This window comes from Sinocyclocheilus anshuiensis, unplaced genomic scaffold (assembly GCF_001515605.1).
Source record: "Sinocyclocheilus anshuiensis isolate Anshui unplaced genomic scaffold, SAMN03320099.WGS_v1.1 scaffold959, whole genome shotgun sequence".
Classification (NCBI taxonomy): domain Eukaryota; kingdom Metazoa; phylum Chordata; class Actinopteri; order Cypriniformes; family Cyprinidae; genus Sinocyclocheilus; species Sinocyclocheilus anshuiensis.
Genome location: NW_015542406.1, coordinates 1089559 through 1106169, shown reverse-complemented (window position 1 = coordinate 1106169; position 16611 = coordinate 1089559). Strand labels below are relative to the sequence as shown.

General features: G+C 38.7%; 1 protein-coding gene across 1 annotated transcript in view; it reads left to right on the top strand.

The window, feature by feature from the left end:
* Nucleotides 1-16611, top strand: part of LOC107693040 (multiple C2 and transmembrane domain-containing protein 2-like) — a 55211-nt gene that overhangs the window by 21760 nt on the left and 16840 nt on the right. The window contains exons 16-17 of the mRNA XM_016492282.1: nucleotides 79-153; nucleotides 432-551. Of these exons, the coding sequence (XP_016347768.1) occupies nucleotides 79-153; nucleotides 432-551 (195 nt within the window). The remainder of the gene's footprint in view (nucleotides 1-78; nucleotides 154-431; nucleotides 552-16611) is intronic.

Below are 16611 nucleotides of genomic sequence, written 5' to 3'. Positions count from 1 at the left end.
TAAATATGATTATTTATGAATAATATGGACGATACCAAACAGCCTTTACTGAAAAAAAGTTGTTGTTTTTTTCCCCAGATCAGAGCAGGTGTGAAAACCTTCCGGCCGAAGGAAACAAAGTTTGCAGAGGACAACCCAAAGTTTAACAAAAAGGTGAGCTTTATCGACAACGATTACAGCATCATTTGCCACCATATTTTCCACTTTCTCTTAATATTAGGTTTGTTGTTGGCACCTTTTAGAGACTCATTACGTTCAGTTTTTTCCTCCAGCATCGCCTGAAGCTCTTTAGACACCAAAGATGACTTGACATTAATATTTATCACCAATGAACCTTCAGTTTAAAAGCCTCTTTACACCTGAGTGAATGTCATGTTGTGAGCATTACATCCTCAGGCACATCTTGCTAACTACTGCTTTGTCCCCATTAGCTTTTAGCACGTAATATCTATCGAGTGAGGAAGATCAGCATGGCCATTCTCTATACGCTGCAGTATATTAAAAGCTGCTTCCATTGGGAGAACACGCAAAGGAGTATTACAGCCTTCCTGGTAAGACTTCATACTACTGTTAACAAGATTTCAACTCTGTGGCCCTTTTAGTAACCTGAGGTTAGAGAACGCATCTGTGTAATCCCTCTTTGAAGAAAACGCTCTGCTCCTTAATAGCAACTTTTCACAAGACGGAAAACAGACCATGCTCATTTGGCCCTGCCCTGTCAGGGTGCAGCTTTAAAGTGTTGTGAATCAATGATTTTTTTATCCGTTTATTTTATTTTTAAATAAATAACTGTTATTGAACACCCACCACAACTTAATCCACAAAGGATTTTTTTTTTTTAGGATTTTCTAAAAAATAAGAAGTGTGTTTTACTGGAATTGTTGCGATGTGTTTGGAGTTGTTGCTTAGAGGGTTAATACATGCTATTCATGTGTTATTGAGCCTCATTGAGTTTCTGTGGTTATGTGGGAGTTTTAGGTTTAAATCTGGGCCAAGTCATGTCCAGATACTGTTAAAAATAAGTTCTTGTCGATTAAACAGTGGCTAAAAGGAACACATGCTCCGGGTACATTGAGCTCTGGTGCTTATTTGAGAGATTCAGGTTTGAATCTGGTCTGAGACTTGTCTTGATTCCATTTCAATCATTTCATGCCAATTGAACAATGCCAAAAAGGGGTCAATATGCTCCGGTCATGTCAGGCTTTGGTACTTATTTGCGCAATTCAGATTTGAATAATTTTCCTATAAATTAAACAATAGTAAAAAGTTCCAAAAAGTGTGGCGAAGTAGCATCAGATTTCCTTTGATCCTTTGATCTGTTTGTTACAATCACTACCATTCATAAGTTTGGGGTTGGTAAGACTTTTGTAATTATGCTTACCGATGCTGCATTCAATCAAAAATACAGTTAAAAACAAAACTGAGAAATATTGTTGCAATTTAAAATAACTGTTTTTTAAATATTTTAAAATGTTATGGCAAAGATGAATTTTCTAGCAGCCAATACTCCAGTCTTCAGTATCACACGATCCTTCAAAAATCATTCTAATATGTTGATTTGCTGCTCAGGAAGCATTTATTTTTATGAAAACAGTTGTGGTGCTTAATATTTTTGTGAATACTATGATTCATGTTTTTCAGGAATCTTTGGTGAACAGAATTTCAAAAGAGCAGCATTTATTTGAAATATATGTTTTTAGCAACATAAATGTCTTTATTGTCACTTTTGAGCAATTTAATGTGTGTGTCCTTGCTAAATAAAAATAGTAATTTCATAAAAAAAAAATAAAAATCTTACTGCCCCCAAACTTATGTATGGTTGTGTATACTATTATCAACACTAGCAGTAAACAGACAGAACTTCCAGTGTGTTCCAGCACACAGTGCTGTGTTTTATTGTAGCCAAGTAGGATGCATTTTAAGCCTTGCTATAACACACAAGCAGTTATTTAGAGGCTTTCTTGGAGCCATAGTGTAATCTGCAGTCTCCCGTGCCACTGTGGCTCACTACTGGAATGAGCAGTGCCCCCTGAAGGGGAGTCATTGGAGGAGTGTGCGCCCATCCACCTGAGGAGATGGGGTGTCAAGCTGGGAAGAGGCGTGGGACGTCCTGTTGCCGGCCCTATCGTTGTCTGCACACGTGGGGTTGAGAACAGAAAGAATATCATCTCATCTCCACTAGCATGTGGCCTGTTTCCGCACCACTGCGTTCAGAGCTGTGCAGGTGATGCTGAGGTATGGAGATGACAGGAAAAATGAAAATAGGGCACCTGTGTAAATTGTCCAGGCTTTAGAAACAACAGACCGGAGGGGTGAATCTCAACTATGCCTTTTTTTTACGGCTTTCAAGACCAATTTCATGCTTTGTTGTGCTCTCTCGTGATGTTCAATTACCATACATGTTGCACAGTGTCTATAAAACAGCGTGTAACCCTCAAGGGTTAACGAACACATATCTGTCTTTCTCTCGCTCTATGGGTATATGTATATCTGTAGGGTGCGGTAATAAGGTAACAGAGTCAGACATTGACAGATGCTTGCCTCTAAGAAGAGCATAATTAGAGGAGACCGTGCTTTCCTCTACGTTTCCTCATCCAATCCATGTCATCGCATTCATGTCAGCCGTTTAATTTATAATGTAGGCCTGTATACTTAGAATGTAGTACACAAAGTAGCCAGTGAAGAGAGGATACTATTTACTTTACAAACATATATTTAAAATACATTACAATGCATTATTCATGGAGTCAGTGGAGTCTCTGTCCTTTAGCTTTTACACTTTACGCAACTTATAATGCATTTGCGGTGCTGCGGTTTCTTTGTCCAGGTCTGTAGGCTGCACAGGCAGCGCCTGTTCCCGGAACACACTCCCACCCCAGTGCTGGAAATCCCAGAGGTCACCACCCCGACCTGCACACAGCAGAGCGCATATACACGCTCCCTCTTGCAAAACAGCTTTCATCTGCGGAGAGTGGGAAATATGTGTGTGGGTGCATGTTTTAGTTTGAATATCCTCTGCTTCGTGCATGTGTATATATGCACAAATCTTTGCTATATTGTATAATAGTTTATTATTTGTGTTGGAAAGAAACTTTGATTGGCCCCCAGAAGGAGGAAAGCTTAACATATAAAGTTAAGTTTAACTTAAGTACACCTTTAAAGTCCCTAATTGATTGATTTGGCCTTGAATGGCTTTTGTATGAATGGCTTTTTTATTTTAAGTCTTTGTACAGGATGATCAGAATCACCTAATGTTTGATTGTTTGATCGAGAAACAAGTCACTGCAAAAATAACATTTCATAAGTGTTTTTGTTTTGTTTTCCAGAAAAAAACACCCCTACATTTACTTGAGAAGCAAAATTTGATGAGATATATAATTATAAGAAATAAGACAATAAGATAATATTGTGATTAAGATAAATATATCTTGGTTTAAGTAATCAAATATTATTTATTTTCTTAATAAATATTTTAGTGCCCTTGTTACATGTACATACTATAATACTAGTAAATTACACAAAATTACAAGCAACTAACACCTAATACTAACCCAAACCTTACAATGATGTTGTACATTTTATTCAGAACTTAATTGTATAATAACACAGTAAAAAGGACAGCTTAAAAGCGTAACCTTTAATTTTACATTTTAAAATGTTTAATTAAAAAAAAAAATATTTAAATAAAAAAATATAGTTGTTTTTCTTCAGTGTTGTGAGGTTTATGTTTAAAACAAGGAAAAAAGGTGGATTGGTTCGCCTGTTTCTTATTGCATAAATCCCCCTGTAAATGTTCCTTTGAATTTTTCATGCATGTCCACCCAAGGCACTGTTTTTAAACACTACCAGTCTCCTCTTCATATGCATTTGAGGAAAAATATCTTGATATATCTCTCAAAAGCATGCAGCCGTGCTCTCATAACCAGACAGACCACTTACATATTTTTATTGCTTGTTTATGCAACGGTAATGAGTCTAGAAACAGTACTTATAAAGTCCGACAACTACAGTGAGTCTGAGAAGGAGGGCCATGACAGATAAGATCTTTATAAAATACCACTTTTTAGACGTGGCTTGCACTTAGACTGAGAAAGATGAATGTGGCATACATCAGTGGAGACTGCAGAGGGGTCACACGGAGTTCTCTGCTGCACGTCTCACTTTGGCCTGTAGATGGAGCTACAGCACCGTCGAAACATGCACTCTCAGGGGCCGATGATAAGAACAGGTATTAGTCGAGAGCAGGCCGATGACAATTCTGATGCTAAGCATTAAGCAAAGTAATTTCTTACAGCGCATTACACAGAACAACCAGACTCCAAAAAGTTTTCACCACAGGTTAAATGAGCATTACCCAGCCAGGCATTAACCAACCAAATTCGCTGCTTCTGAACTCTGTAGATCCAAGCATTTTCAATAAAGATGAAAGGGATCGAAGGGTGAGGAAAAAATAGATTATTTACACTTGAAAGCTGATTTGGAGCTTTGCTGTCATTAGAATGTTTTAAGTATTTAAGTAGAATTAATATTTTAACATATGAGCTTGCTTAGTCTGTCAGTAGCGTGGACTAGAAAGGAAAACCTGGACGTGTGTTTGTGTGTGTAAGCGTGTGTAAGCGTGTGTGTATGTTTGAGATTTTATATATTTTTTCCTTTTTGACACTGCCAGGTAGCAAGTGGTTTCGACATCATTTGACAGGCTGTGAAATGCTGATTGCTTCACATCACAGACTGTAAAGATGGCATCTGATGAATGTTTGATGCCGTGCAGCTGTAAACACAGTTGGCAGCTGTGACGGAGCATTCTCGCTCTCTCTCATTCTCTCTCTTCCTGTTTCTGTCTAACAGAACAGCCAGCACCGCATGATAGCAGGATAGGGTCTGCGCAGGTTCCTGGTTCCTGAGGGAACGCTATAAAGTGGCGGGCACGGTCTAAGCTATTAGCTGGCTTACTGGGACAGCTAGGATTAGACTGATTATCAGCATTTGCACGACCTGATTCGTTATTCCAGTTAACTCATGTAATGTTCTCAGGAAAACGCAATGATCTTCTGATATTGAAGGGTTTTCCTGGATTGCACCTTGTGTCTGTGCTAGGGCTGTCGATTTAATGTTCATTTAGTACAGTTAATTACATTAAAATAAAATATGCACTTAAAAAATAATACTTTAATTATAATTCCCCAACAAGGACTTTTTTCCCCCATTTGAGCAAGGTTTTTATGAGATCACAGTCAGCTCAGTCCAAATGGGTCTTTAAATGTCTTTAAAAGTTGAACTGTTTTAACTTGACACTTAAAAACATGCTGCTAAAAAGCAGAAAAACGTAATGGCTGTACACATTCGTAAACGTGTGTACGTAGGCAAACAATTACCAAGTAGTGCAGATGGAATGCAATCATACTTCCTGTGTGAACTACTGTAAGTCAGCTTCACTGTGGACTGTAGACCAGTGATCTGCTTATGTTCAATGATATGGAAATAACGAAAGCAATATATTGTCTCCTAAATAATTTTAGTTAAATCTATAATGATTTACTTGGTTTAATAATTTATTATCCATCTTTATAGTGATATAAACCCAAATGGGGTGATCAGGACGTGATCCTTTAAATGCTGTAATTGAGCAAACAGAATTAAATATGATAGAGAAAAAATAACAATAAAAAATAAAGATAATTTAATGTAATAATTAAATTAATAATAATAATAAAGGTTTATATTTTTAACACTCTTTTTACAGCATTAGAAAAGAAACAAAATATAGATAATTATGTGATGGGTCATGGGTGAGACAGGCAACAATAAACAATACATCGAAGAAAACATTTGCACAGAAAATCCAACTATATTAAAATGACATTTAAATGCCTTCGACTGATAGGTCACCCAAAAATGAAAGTTTTGTCATTTATTCACCCTCATGCCATTCCAAACCGGTATGATTGTAAGATATTTGCAGAATGATGGTACAAAAACATTTAGTTTACCACTGAGTTCCACTCTATGGACAAAATATACAAATATTTTATATATTTCTCAGAATCCTTCTTATTGTTCCACAGTAACACAGTAGGTTAGGTTGAGTAAACAATGACAGGATTTTCATTTTTGGCTAAAAAGGTCCCTTTAACTTTCTTAAATTACTTAAGAATTAAATTTAATTAAATTATTAAATACCAAAATACCTTTCCTTACCAAATATTTAAATATGCAATTCATTTGATTATTTAATAAACATGTCATTCACTTAAATGCTTTAATTGATTGACAGTCCTAGTCTTTGTGTTAGATCTCTATCTGTCTTGGGATTTCTTTGTCCCTCACCTTTGTTTCACTTCACTCAGAAAGTTTCCCTGGACAGCAGCTACATTGGAGCGGATGTGCGCATATGTGTGTGTGAGTCCCGCTGTGTGCCTCATGGGCTTTAAGAAACTGTCAGAGAGTTTGTGCTGCAAGTATGACAGGAGGGCGAACCCTTGATAGTGATATGTGTGCACGGGCTCTTCCTGAAACTCTGGAGGAAGGGATTAATAATTAAAGAGCTGGATTTGAGCGGCCGCTAACAGTGCAGTGATGGCTGGAGATTTGACAGTGTCAGTGTTGTTATTGAGATGTGTATGCTCCGTGTCATCGTAATGCTCCTGGGGCTCAACGCCGAGTCTGCCTTGACCCCGCGCGCATCCCTCTTATCCTTCACGCTGACAGTAGCACCTCCCTTCGTCTGTCCGTTTAATGCTTATTCGTTCTACTTACGAGTGAAGTGCACAAATGTGCTTTGCATGTTTACATATTCATTGTTTGCTTTACATAATTTGTGTATATTTTTAATATTCTTGTTCCATCTGTGCATAAACACGCTTTAGCATAAACAGCTTGCACGCCGCACTATTACTGCCGCCGAACAAGCATGCTCCGTCTTTAACCCTGATGCACACGTCTGTGTGCGTTTGCGTGTCGTAATGACCGGCACTAACACGCTCGCCACCGCCACAGTCACAGAGGACAACTCTCCCCAGGCGTCCGTGGCCGCAGCCTGTGACGTATGCGTGTTTGAGCTTCCGTGAGCCGAGCTGACACTCGGGGTGCTGCCCGCCCCAGGGGAGAAGGCTCGCATGGCAGATCTGTCACCCGTGAGGTCGCTGAATGTTAACGCTCCCAACATGGATTAAACACTGGTGGCCAGTGCAGCGGGGTGGGGTCGGCATGCCAGCCACTGACAGGCACCACAGGGCTCTGTACGCTGGCCTCCACACCGCCGGTGACAGAGAGACTTTATCTCTTCCTCTCTCACTCTCTTTCCCTCTGGGTGCACGGTCCACTCCAGCACTCCGCTGATAAGGACATGAGCCGCAGTCCAGCCGGCTGTTGCTGTGAATCACAAACACGTATCACACTCACAGCCTGCGGTGTGTTGTAGGATCACGTTCCAACGTGAATTAAATGCAACAGTTAATCTGTTTCAGTGTGTTCGTGATTGGGAATTATTAGATTTACAAGGAATTATAAATAGACTATTATTGTCTTCATTTCAGAATTATTTGTAATAATTTGTAACTGTTAATGTTTTCAGGAATAGCCAGATGAGACCATTTTGAAATAATTGAATTAAAACATCCATCATTATATTTTAAGACACGTTCACATACATTTACATTATCACAGATTAAATGGTTTAATTACATTAATTACCCACCAAAATATTCTGTAATATTATAATAAAACTTTCTAAACTTAACAAAAAAAAAACAAACATATTTTAAAAATAAATCAAATAAAACTAAAACTCAACTGTTTTTAAAATTGATTGGCATATTAGTGAATAACAGAGATATTATTTAATATAGATATATTATTATATAAATATTTAAACATGATTGCTTTCACACCATTTATTAGTGATGGGAAGACTTATCATTTTACTGACTGTATCATTTGATCGAGGTTAGCACAATGAATAAATGTATCTTTATTCTAGTAATTCAAAACGTTATAGATTCAAAAGCCAAATTCTTTATACATGTTTACATAAGCAATCTTTGGTCATATTCCAAATTAGAGAACCAAAGATAAATTATGAGAAAAAAATAAAAGATTTGTTTATATCCCAAGTCTTTAGTTCATTAGTCACATGACAGACGCAAAGAACAAATCGTTCATGAATGACCATTTGCATAGTTTTAAATTCTGAATGTCTCCAATTTGTAGATGAGCATTTTGGTAAATAACAGATATAAATATATTAGTAGAAATATAAACCTGATAGCTGTCACACCATTTATACAATCCTGGAAGTTTCCAATCAGACCACAACCTTATTGGTGTTCATTTACCACAGATGTACATGACACAACCTTTTCCATGCATCTCAAGCTTTCTCTTTTGTCTTGCATGCAGACACGCATGGCTTTAGCAGCTACTGGAGCCTTTGGTTCACTGTAAATGTTGTCATTTTTCTGTATTTTAATCAAGACACCAATGTAGGTTACTCGCTTCGCCCTCCATTTCACTTTGGAAAACAGCCAGAGAAAGAGAGGAAAGTGTGGCGATGCTGCAAGGATGCTCTGTTCACATTAAAGTTGCCTGGTTTCATCGGCTCTCTCGAACACACACATACGCATTAAGCCTGCAGCCAATAGTCAGCCTTGTTAGATTTGCACAGATACGTTCATGTAATCTGGCATCCGTCCACAGCCCTTCGTCTGACCCTCATAAGGCAGGCTGGCACTGCTGCCGTTGTTTGCGTCTCGCTGCTGCGGAAGATAAATGCATGAGAGGGACACAAGAGAGACTCAAACTTCCCCTCATGGTTTAGTTAGTGCTCACTTGCTCTGAGAGGATACACACACATAATAGACTTCCCCTTGTCAAAATGCACAAATCTGAAATGTTAATGCTTCGAGAAGCACAACAAAGTTAACCATGTAAAAAGCCTCTTAAAAATTTGTTCAGCAATCATTGAAGAGATTGGTCAATATCTTATTCATTTGCTCAAATCTAAATTGTTACAAAGTCAAACCCGCTGAGACTTGTCTAGTTAGTTGGTTTGGCTGTGTTGTGGCTCTAAACAGTTTTGCATTTTTCATATGCATTTTAGAGCAGTCCAATATGTTCAGTGTTATCTTGCTAATTCTCCCCACGCTGCTCAGTTTGTCTTGCTGTGTTTGTTAACTGAGTGAATTTATATTGCTCCTATGAAAATGCTTTTAGCTAAACTAATCTCCCTTTATAAATTCTGGGTTATTTTAGCCAGTCAGTGTTGTGTTCTTTTGTTTACATGAGGTACTGTAGTTATACAGTGGGTTCCAAAAGCCCCAAACCATTAAAAACCTGGGATTCAATATATATATTTCTGTTAAATTTTTATTTTTTTTTGGATGATCTCAAATCATACTGGAGAACATGACCATCAGGTTTCACTCAAACTTGTAGAGTTCTTGCAGCTCGAGTGCTGCTGTAATTAAAGCAAAAGACATTCTGAAATTCATATTAATTTAATAATTTCAACCTAAATAATGTTTGTGCTTGTGATACACTCTGTAATGAAAAAAATAAATAAAAATTTAAGTATAAGCATTTTCACTTCTGCTCTCAGACTGTTGAACCCCACTGTACAGTATGTATATATAGTGTATATATTTTTCTCTACATGTTCTGACTTTGAAATTCAGATGGATGGAGGTTATTGTACTCCCACAGTGATGCGTGTTTACATTTAGCAGTAGCTGTGGAGTGTTGTTTCCCAGCCCTCCACACCACTTGTGTTTAGTCTGTCAGTAAGTAGTCTGATTTGGTAGCCTCTCTCCACCCCTTTGCCGTTTAATCAATTTGCAGGATTGTATAAACTCTTAGTGAGGGCGTCTTTGTCCTTTTGTTCCTGCCGTGGCTCTCCTCTCCCCCTCCCTGGAGAGCGTGGGTGGTGTACTGCTGCCAGCCTGGCTTCGGCTCCAGGACTTATTTTATTCACACTTTTAATCGCTGAGTGCTTTATTATTAGGTATAGGAATTCCTCTGACCAGGGGATCGTCTAGAGAGGCCTCAGAAATACATTTAGTGCAATCATATTAGCTTCACACTAAAACATATCCGTCAGGCGGTTCTTAACCTCCTGCTAGGCCAGTCTTCTGGTGGTCCTTGTTGGTGCCTGAGGAGAGGAGAGAGAGCTTCTCCATCACCTACAGCAGGCCACTCTAGTATAATTCAAAGTAATCTTTTCCTCCTTGGACAGTCAACATCTTTCAATCTAAATGTTTAGGCTCATACAGCAGCAGAATATGGTTGTAAGCTTTGCTTAATATCGTGTATGTATACGTTTATGAACTGATAATTGCATTATTTAACCAAACTGACTCTCTTAAATGCACATGACTCACCTGCATTTATTTAGTGTGAATGGAAACACACTGGACAACAATGCAATAGCCTCTATGCACTGTATGCTTGTCTTGTGTGTGTTGCTTTTTTTGGTGTGTTGGAAGAACTCTCAAAGTTGGAGATATGAGCTGTGTGTCATCAGAAGGTTTTAGATTGAGTTGCTGTCTGTGTGGTCTGGGCTTAACCCAGAGTATGGGCTCATTGTTGCCAGATCTCACTAGAAAAACAATCAACTGGTTCTGACAAAACAAGCTCAAAATAACTCACTTAAATGAGCCCAAGTACACGACTACCTTCTGGATATAAGACTAAAAATCCGCCATTGCCCATATTTATATATGAAAGAGCCCTAAAACACATATAATAAGTGGACATGGCAACACTGGCTGTGATATACTTATACTATCATTACATCACTGTCATATGAATAGAAAAGGCTTGACTTTAGTTGCTCATATTGTAATTCAAGAAGAATTTAAGAATTTATTATCATGGCTGTTAATGGCTCTGTACCACCTTTTTTACATTTCATTTTGTTTAGTCACTTGTTTCATGTAACATATTGGTTTAGTCTCAGCAGTTAAGACATGCTCTCTGTGGCCACCATGTCATGTGGAATGCATAGGTTTGATTCCAGCCGTGCCATGTTCAGAAATAAGTTTAGTAAAACATCACTGCATCTGAAAGGAAAACCAGTGTACAGCTGGATTTCTTCTTCAATATAAGTTAACTCTATTGTCTGTCAGGTTTTACCTCCTCCTTCCTTTCCTTTAATCACTGCACTAATAAAACGCAAACCACTTAGTGGAGAATTAGTTGAGTGCGTTCAGCAGGAGCAGTGCAGGATTTGAGTAGCAGCTAACTGCTTATTAACTCGAGGCTACCAGACACTGCCTTCGCACTGAAATTGGCAAGACTTTTCCAGATGTTCGCTGTTCTGTTTTTATTAGCACTGGGGAAAAGGCATGTAAATCCAGCATGCTTCCACATATACACACGCACGCACGCACGCACACCGTTGGGCACGAAATGAAGGAATTTCTGACAGGTTTTGTTTATCCAGTCATTTAGATGCTACATTTAGACACAATACATTTTACTGTATTTCCGTGTGCTTTTATCTTGTCCACCAAGCCTGTGAGCAGTTGAGCGGAAATTAGCATTAGTGGACGATTATGAATACCTGTGACAGATCCTCTCTCTAGACTCTCAGGCTGCAAATAAATGGTCTCCTACTGTTGACTCGCATGGGAAGACAGGGACCAGGCAATTAGACTTTAGTAGTTAATGTAGAAGCTTCTCCAGGCAGGCCAAGCAGGTTCAACGTTCCTGCTGGGCTGTCGGCACGTTTTTTCCATCTCAGCTCTCTCACTTGCTTACTTTCTACCTCGACTTCTTTGGAAGGTATCACTTATGACAGCTAACCTGTTGATAAGCCCTTCGAGTTTATCTGAGGGTGAGGATGAAGGCGGGCCCCTCCGCGTGGGGTCCCAAAAGTGGAAGCGACTACAGCGGGATGCCGCTCGTATTCAACCTTCACAAGCTATAATACGGTTTTTAGCCTGAATCTGTGCGCTAGCACAGATTAAATAAGGAGTTAAAGAGATTCAGCCATCTCCTTCGATAGTACGGTGTGACTAAATTTATAATGAATTATTAAAGAAAGACCCAGATGTGTGTACTGTTGTTGTTGTGCCTGCGGGGGTTGTTGTTCAAGTGCTCTGTGCATTAAACATGATTCTCATATCCCTGGTGGCTGTGTGTGTGTGTGTGTGTGTGTGCAGGCATGTGTGAAAGTGAACCTATCATGGGAGTGGCAGTAGGTAGACTGCCCCCAGAGCACTATGTCTGGCCACTGGCTGCTATGACAGGAACATGCTGGTACTGTACTACAGCTAAAGTAAGGCCTGCAGGCCCCGGCTAACTTAAATCAAACATATTGTCTCTAACAAGCCTCCAGGATGCCATGTAAACGCAAGCCTGTTGTTCTGTGTAGGTGCAATCGTACAAGCTCTATCTTGTGACCTTCAAATGAAATGGGACTAACTCCATGCTCCGCAACCGCTTGAGGTTGCAGCACCCAGTGTAGACAGAATTAATTATAATGGGTTTTATTGGCTTTTGATGCATCACTTGAGGTGTAGTAACAGGTATAAACATTCAGATTTATTGATTTAAATTCAGGTTACATAGCTGATTGTGCTGATTTTATTGTGGAAATACACTGATGTAGTGCAAATATTATAATTTTTATTACTGTATTCATTTATTTGGACCAATTCCTACTGTTAACTATAACTATATACTGCAACTTTTGCCTTAATAAACAACTAATTTGCTTATTATTAGTTAGTAAGCTAGTTGATGGGGTATGATCAAGGGATCTAAAATACGGTCATGCAGATGTTCATTATAAAAAACTGAACGTGAAAGTGACGTGACATGTGGCCAAGTATGGTGACCCATACTCGGAATTAGTGCTCTGTATTTATCCCATCCAAAGTGCACACACACAGCAGTGAACACACACACCGTGAACACACACCCGGAGCAGTGGGCAGCCATTTTTTGCTGCGGCGACCGGAGAGCAGTTGGGGGTTCAGTGCCTTGCTCAAGGGCACCTCAGTCGTGGTATTGAAGGTGGGAGAGAGCGCTGTACATTCACTCCCCCCACCTACAATCCCTGCCGGTACGAGACTCGAACCCGCAACCTTTGCGTTACGAGTCCGACTCTCTAACCATTAAGCCACGACTTCCCCCTGACTACTAATAAAACAGCCAATATGCTATACTAATATGCATGCTAATAAGCAACTAGTTAATAGTGAGAATTGGTCCCTAAAGTGTTACCATTTATATTTATTAAATATCATATTCTTATATTTACAGATGAATTGTACAGAATACATCAGTGATAGACAGTGTTGGGCAGTAACGCATTACTTAGTAACGCGTTACTGTAGATGTAGCACACGCACTGTCGAGTCAAGTGCCAGTGGATTAGAGACCTGCTCCCGTGAGACTCGACTCAACAGAGTGCGGCACGCGAGTACTGGTGCGAGCGGGTAGACACTCGTGTGTGTGCGGGATGCGGGAGAATAAAATGATTCACGGGACTCCCGCAAAATAGAAATATCTAAACATAAAATATCTAAAACAAATAAATTGTTATTCATCTATTGCACAAAAGCAACATGAACTAATATAAAATATAAACGATTAACAGGTGCAAGCGTATGCAGAGTTTCTATTTAGGCTGTAACATGTGTTTGCAGTGTTGAGCAAAGCAGTGCTGAAATTTGCGTGCTTATGAATCCTCTCATTATAACACACGAATTGTAGACATTATGAAAGATTCATTATGCATATATTTATTGTGTTATAACAGAGATTTGTGAGATTGCGATGAACTGAAATGTCTTTTAGAGATTATAAATGCAGCGCTCTTTGCTGGCATTCTGCCATGCCAAACCATGCACGTAGCAGCCGCTTGCTTTAGTTAAAAATAACAGTGTTCTGTGAATGTTGATGCTTTAATAACAAATATTTATCGGGAGTGTGTATGCTGGGATTTCATAAACTTAATGGAGAAAAAAGTAACGTAACTAGTAATGTAACTAATTACTAATTACTTTTGAAATAAAGTAATCAGAACAGTAATGTGATTACTTTTAAAAGGAGTAATCAGTAATCAGTAATTTGATTACATTTTCAGAGTAACTTGCCCAACACTGGTGATAGGCCAATATATTGACCAATATATAAATTTTGCGATTATTATCATGTGCCTCTTTCTCAAAGTATAAAGCACATTTTCTTTTTTATATCTATTTTTAGTTCTTGTGTGGACACAGACAGAAACATCAATTATTCAGCATAATTTAAAGTATGAAGATGAAAGGTTCACTATTAAACACTCAGTATCAGCCAATATACTCTACAGTGTACCAAATATTAACTGATACCAGACCAGTACATTGAAAATGTCTGATTTATGAAACCGATATATTGTGCTTCCCTAGTTTTCTTCGAGTACATGCATCAGTTATTTGTAGCAGAACATTGATTCAATGTTCTGACATAAATACACAATCTGCTTAAGTTTAGATGTTATGTTACAGATTGGTCGAATTGTAATGTGCGGAGTGCATTTTTACAATGTTTCCTCCAAAAGTCTTGTTTTACAGTCGTCCCTGTGCGTGTCGTCTTATTATTTCTCAGGTTCATTAAGGTGCCGCTAGCCGGGTTTAAATTCAGCCGTCCAATTAGCGGCGTGTTGTGTTGCTGTGGGTGTTGCGCACCTATTTCTCTTATGGAATTCTGAAGGATTATTCATCTTATTTCTACCAGGGGTCCTGAGTGTTCGCAGTCTCTCTCTCTGCAGAGGTAAAATGCTACAACCAGCCCTTCAGCAGACACGTATGCATGCCATCAGTCAGGTAGCAGAAATGCAAGTAAATGCAGTGCATCAGAGCAAGTGTGGAGGACCACTCCTGTCAGATGCTCTGTTCTGTCACATCCAAATTACACACCAGCACAGTGTTAATCAATGCAAATGGATTTGTTATAATCTGTTATATAATTAAATCTGTTAAATAATTATAATCTGTTATAATATTAAAATCTCCTATACCACACCACACAGATGCTGGCACATGCACCTACTGTAAATGAGGTGTTGGAAGCTCAGATACAGCTTTGCACTAGTTTTTTTTTGTTTTTCTTATGACGAGGTTTAGAGTCCCGGTATCAAGTCTTCTATTTCCTAAGAGTTTATTTTCAATGTAAACTCTTAGAAATGTATATTAGAGGAAATGCATATGTGTGTGTGTGGGCTAGTGTTAATTTCGTCAGCTATTTTCAATTTAGTCTTAGTCCCGTGGTGAAATGTCCTTGTTAGTTTTTATCATATTTAGTCAACCGTATTCTGTTTAGTTTTAGTCAAGTTTTAGTCGACTAAAAGTCTCAACATTTTAGTCTAGTTTTAGTCCAAGAAAATCTAAAGTATTTTAGTCTAGTTTTAGTCAATGAAAACTTGACATTTTAGCAATAAGATTATTATTAATTAACCGTACAGCAGTAATAATTTTGGCAGCCATTTTTAATTTCGTCTTAGTCTTACTCAAATGTACATTTTAGTTCTCATATTTAGACAACCTTGTCCTGTTTTTGTTTATTCAATGAAATGTATGAGCATTTTAGTCAGGTTTTAGTCAATGAAATCTTTAAATTATAATCGTAATGTTTGTTGTCATTTGAGAAATTTACTTTTGCATTTCAGGTATTGCACTTTCACCAGTAAGCACTAGGGATGCTTCGATCGATTGGCCGGAGATCGGTATCGGCCGATAATCACATTTTATGACTCGATTGGTACTCACTAACTTTTTTTCACCACAATTTGATGACGTCAACGCGTGACGACGTACATGATGCGTGGGTATATAAATGATTTGGCGCCACAGTCATGCCGGTGTGGAAATGCTATGAGGTTTCGAGAAACATTGAAAAATTTGCTATTTGTTGTGTATGTTTTGCATGATGATATGATAAATGGATGGTTAATTTTTAACAGCAGATTCAGTGACGTTAGAGCTGATCTGCGCCTCACTGCACACGTCTGCGGCGCGTTACGGCTCCACAGGAACCGGAGTTGATCGCGGCCACTCTAGTCAATGCTTGTGCTTATACCAGCCAGCCGCGGCACATTTCTGAAGAGGCTCTCCAATAGCATTAACACAGGTTTTACTCCTTTCAAACTTTATCTGGAATGTCACCGTTTCTGTCACTGCAACTTCCCGATCAGGCGAACGAACACACGAACACACACACATACACACAAAATCGTCTGCCTCATGAAAAAAAATGTATAAAAAAAAATGTAGTTAATATTTGCATAATTTATGATTTATTTTATCCACCCGCGACCCATCCGCAAATAATCAGAATGCATTTTTTTATTACCCGACCCACCCGATCCGCGGATTATCCGCAGCGCCCGCGGATATAACCGCCATCCGCGCATTTTACTTTCACTTTCAAATAGCGGCAATTTGGAGTAAAGCAATTGTTCGTTTTTAATTCGTTTGAATTTTCCCTCTTTTCCTCGCTTTCCATCGCTTTTAAATAGCTTAAAAGCGCCGTGCGCATTTTACTTTCAATTTTGAATTAGCGGCAGTTAGGCATCAATTGCTTGAATGCAACAACAAAATACAACGTCAAACTCACTTTAGCCTA